Source organism: Asparagus officinalis, unplaced genomic scaffold (assembly GCF_001876935.1).
Source record: "Asparagus officinalis unplaced genomic scaffold, Aspof.V1 AsparagusV1_Un271, whole genome shotgun sequence".
NCBI lineage: Eukaryota > Viridiplantae > Streptophyta > Magnoliopsida > Asparagales > Asparagaceae > Asparagus > Asparagus officinalis.
Window position 1 is genome coordinate 60,784 of NW_017972536.1, and position 4,875 is coordinate 65,658.

General features: G+C 35.0%; 1 protein-coding gene across 1 annotated transcript; it reads left to right on the forward strand.

Moving 5' to 3' along the window:
• Positions 1–361: 361 nt before the first annotated feature.
• LOC109827505 (ATP-dependent Clp protease adapter protein CLPS1, chloroplastic-like) lies at positions 362–3,348 on the forward strand. The gene is made up of 4 exons (XM_020394514.1): positions 362–691; positions 2,578–2,676; positions 2,798–2,907; positions 3,025–3,348. The coding sequence occupies exons 1-4, from the start codon at positions 454–456 to the stop codon at positions 3,106–3,108; spliced, it is 531 nt and encodes a 176-aa protein (XP_020250103.1). The 5' UTR covers positions 362–453; the 3' UTR covers positions 3,109–3,348.
• The last annotated feature ends 1,527 nt before the right edge of the window (positions 3,349–4,875 follow it).

Below are 4,875 nucleotides of genomic sequence, written 5' to 3' on the forward strand. Positions count from 1 at the left end.
CGCAATTAGTAAAAGATAAGTTTCATACGGATGGGATATTATAGCGTGCAAATCAAAAAAGATAAATAAATTCATCCTATATAAATGTAACTAAATATAATTCTAATCATATATGGGTTATGACTAATTTTTAATAATTTCTTATACATAAATGGTTCCTTAAACCAATAATTTCCAAATGTTTATTTCTCATACAATGTTTCATGAATATCGAAATTATTTCTCATATGTGTGAATATTGAAATAATTTCTTACACATAAATGGTTCTTTGTTCGAGCCCTGTCTATAGATAAAGTGTTCAGTGTAGTAGAATCACATGCTACAGCAAAACATTTCCGTAGCCAGAAATCTTACCCCTGTTCTCTGTTATCCTGGAGCCCTATCTACTTAAACCTCACCTTGCCTCTTCACGAAACCAAGAAGCCCCTCAATTCTCCAAGTCTCTTACTTTAATGGCGGTTTCTATCAAAGCTGCGGCCTTCGCTGCTCTCAATCTCAACAACCCAACTCCCAGCCCTCGTTCTGTTAACAATGCTTCCATTTTCTTTATACCCGTGGGCTCAAAGACCGAGATGAGCATCTCAGTTGGCGCTAAAGGGAATTTGAGCTCGTTGAGGGGCGGGAGTGGACTTCTTGAGAGGCCCACCTTTGATCAGTCCCAGTTTGACCCAATTCCTGAGGCTGAAGAAGGTAACTTTTTGTAAATTTTCTTGTTTGGGTTTTGTTACGGTTGCAATTTGTAAGATTATGGGCTTTCGTTATAGAAAATTGCTGTTGTATTGGATGTTTGATGTCATTGAAATTGTTCTAATAGTGCGGAAATCTGTACTGCCCTATTTTCAATTTTTTTTTTGTTGTAATTTTCTTGTTTGGGTCTTTATGGTTGGTATTTGGAAGAAAATGTGATTGTTCACCATCTGTTTGATAAATGGATTATGTGTTCTGTTTAGAAAATGTGATTGTTGTCGTTGAACTTGTTTGGATTACTAGAATTTATGAGTGGATTATATATAAGAAAATAGTGTTGCCACTTATAACCTCCAAGAAATAAGTGATATAAAAGAAATCGGTCACTTCTAGAGATTGATTCCAATATCAGCGCAATCTATAAGCATTAAGGTGCGCTTGCAATGGTTGGTCTCACAGATATTTAGAGGAAACATTTGACATTGAAATCGTGATTGATACTCACAAAGGCGACAATTTCCACATGTTATACTCTCCATCTCAGATTTTATTGTAGATCACCTTTAATCTCACTTCATAGTTTGGTTTTTTGAATTGCGTATAAACCCATCTAGATCATTTGGTCCTAAAGATTTTTCATTCTGAGCATGTTTATTTGTGTTGTATGGAGGGAGAACAGGAAGAACCAGAAACTTACTGCAGTTGCTTATTCATGTTATAATTGGTTCACTGAGATGTATTAAAGGATGTTTGTTGTTCAAATGAATGCATTATATTGTTTTAGGATGATGAACCCAATGCATTTCTTAAATTCACCACCTTGCTAAACATTTCATTGTGGGGATGCTGATAGATATTTGCCCGATTTCCTTTGTTATATGCTTGGCATAGTGTGTTGTTAGATCTAACGGTCTTACCTTGAACTCAAGTATGGGTCACCACCATTCTTCAATGTTTTCTTTTTGGCCTTAGACAATTAGCTCTTAGCTTTGGAATTTTTCTTTCTGGATGAAGAGCCGTGCCTTTGATGGGTTATTCAAGAATTCGGTTCTATGGTTATTAAGGAGGTGGATTACAATCAACCTATCTTTTCCTCATGAAAAAGGATTTTTTTTGTATATATACCCCTTAAATCACGTGTATTTGTAAACTACTCCCCAAATGTCAGCATTTGCAAAACTATCCCAAATCATCATCTTTGGCCAAAAAAAGTCCAAAATCAAAAAAGTATTAATTTTGTTAGATATGGAGCGTAATTTAGTGTGTATATATACAAAAACCCAAAAAGGAAAAGAACAAGGAAAAAAGGAAAAGGGTTAGAGAAAGATGTATTTTGTTGTTATTCCTTGTGGTAAAATAATAACTAGTGATAATAGTCCAGACCAGACTCCACGTTTGGGCAAGAAATGGAGCAAAAACAAGCTCAAAATAACTGTGAAGAACCATAATAGTTGTCAGCATATGAGAATGACTAAATTTTTTGGGAGAACAGAAGTGAAAACTTTAAAAAAATTCAGCAATTATACTAGCAAACAAAACCAAAGCCACGTATACTTTTAGAAAGTTCAACTTTTAAAGAAAAATCTTGAAACATAAATCAGATACATCTTACTTTGTTCTGAAAAGGACTAGTAGTTCTATTTAAAAAATGAAAGAAAGGGATTAGTAGAATAGATCAGTATATCTGAGAAACCTCAGTCACATTGAAAGACTTATTTAAGCAGTATGGGGAGCTTCAATGACACTTGTCGCATGAGAAATGATCTGACAAGAACTATATTCATATGAACTTTACTCCAATTGATATTAAGTGAGCAAGTTGCTGATGTTGCTAAATGCTGTAAATTCACTTATTAGATCTGCTAATAAATTTGCGATTTGATCTACAGGGGGAGACATTGGACGATTGAAGGATAAGAAAAGTCTTGGGAGTGGAGACAGCTATAGGGTTTTACTAATTGATGATGCACGTCACTCCGAGAAGTTAGGTAATAGCGCTGTCTAATAGTTTGCCCTCATATATATGCAATACTTTGTCCTTTTGTTCTCTTATTTATAACCATCGTGGGTGCGTTAAATATGCTTAGTATTTTGTTTTCTGCTTTACAGTGGAAAAGGCATTGCCACAAGTGGTTCCATCCGTAACTGTCAGTGAGGCAAGGAAGCTCTTTCATGAATCTCGAGAAAATGGGGTTGCAGTTGTTATTGTTACTGTGAAGGTATTGATCTTTAAATTTATATATTTGATAGAAATCAAGCTCTCAAGCTTTTTTGTGGTATTTTATAAATTTTATATGCTGTTAAATAGCAGTGGTAATGAAATTTGTTTCGTGCAGGAGCATGCTGAATTCTACGCGCAGATGATGATACGCTTTGGACTTCGATCAGCCATTGAGCCAGAGTCAGATATGGCTGCATGAGTTTGATTCAACTGACAGCTTGTAACTGCATTCTACATCAAGTTTTGGACTTTCAGAGCAACCTTTCCTCTGAAATTTTGATTTCTATGACTACTAGCAAATGTTTTCCTGAAGGAAATTGTAGACAGAACATGGGGGATGTATTGAAATAGCGAGAGATCCATTGATATCACTGTTATGTACTCATATTTGAACTAATAGAATTGGATAAGCATATACATTGTCCTAAAATTTCTAGTCCTTTTAAGTACACCTACAGATCTATTCAATGATCTACAAGGATTTTGCAGATAGGACTTGATTCCATTACAACTTTTGGTGGTTTTGCATATAATCCCTCTGATCTTTGTTTATTTCATTCAAAGAGGGAAAAAACAAATACATCACAACAACACCACCACCACGCTAAAGTTGTGTCACAAAACTTCGGCATATCACATGCCAAGAATGTGACATCAAATGATAAAAATACCCCTCAGTTTATGAAATTTAATCCTTTATCCTTTTTTTTTTACTTTTATTTTGAGGATTGTATTTCAAAAAGGCATTTTCGTCCTTTCACCGTCGATGGGTAACCAAGTCAAGGGGTGTGTTGAAAACACTCCTAAATTCAGGGGAGAGGAGGTTAAGTGAAAATCAACAAAGTTCAGGAAGTTAACGGCAACACCCCCCCTCAGGGGTTTTAAGTAAAATTGTACTTTGTATGTAAATCCAAATTTTATAATCTTAGTAGTTTGATGCGTCTATGAATTAAATGTCTGGAAATACTGGCTGGAGTTTCATAAAATGAAGCATGTATATCACCGAGATGCTGCTATAGATAGCCATGATTGACTAGTTAGATGATAGATCAAGTTCATCAAATGTGAGTTACAACCATCACACATTGGTTGTATGTAAAGATGTATTTGTTGAGAGTAGTTGTTTACTATTGTTTAGTCCCACATCGGTTAGGGACAAACTTCTTTGTTTCCTTGAACACTATAAATAACATCCTAAGGAGAGCTAATAAACTCACTAGGGTTTTCCAAATTACATGGTATTAGAGCCACCCTCTTTTCTCTCTCTAAATTTCTAAATCCTAGCCGCCACCTTCCACCTCTCTTAAACCCTAGCCATCATTCTCCACAACCAAACCCTAGCCGACACTGTTCATCATCACAAATGTTGTTCATCGGGTACTGTTCATCCGACAGTATTGTTCATCCATCATTAAAAAAAAGTTAAGCTAATCATTTAGCTCATCAACTTGATTTTTATAGATATTTTGTTAATTATTTAGCTTAACAAGTATATCTTTATAGATCTTCAACTAATTATTTAGCTCTATGTTACGATCAGTCATTAACAATCTCTTTGAGATAAACAAAAAGTCATTCTTTACAGAATGGTTTTACTTATTGAACTAATTATTTGATTAGTTGTTGATGATTGGATTATTGGAAGTTAATTTGTTGTTGAGTGAGGTTGATAGTTTATTTTTGGGAGATTACTAATTGAAGGATCTTATTTGTTGTATTGATGGCGTCCTCTGGTAATTCTGTTGATGAGATAAAGACCCACAAGAAGACTCTCTAGCAGAATCACTGACCAAATATTGAATTAGTCCAATTACCTACTTTGGAAGCAACTAGTTCGAGTTTATATTTTAGGACGGGGAAATGATCATCATCTGTAAGATGACACTTCCGTACCAGTTATTGCCTCTTAGAAATAGGATGACACTAGTCTACTTCATCAACTTTGGAACAGCATGGAACCACAGGT

Excerpts from the sequence above, each read along its gene's own strand:
- LOC109827505 (XM_020394514.1), top strand. The coding sequence starts at position 454 with ATGGCGGTTTCTATCAAAGCTGCGGCCTTCGCTGCTCTCAATCTCAAC. Across the intron at positions 2,677-2,797 it reads ACGTCACTCCGAGAAGTTAG|TGGAAAAGGCATTGCCACAA; the intron begins GTAATAGCGCTG and ends TCTGCTTTACAG. Across the intron at positions 2,908-3,024 it reads TTGTTATTGTTACTGTGAAG|GAGCATGCTGAATTCTACGC; the intron begins GTATTGATCTTT and ends TGTTTCGTGCAG.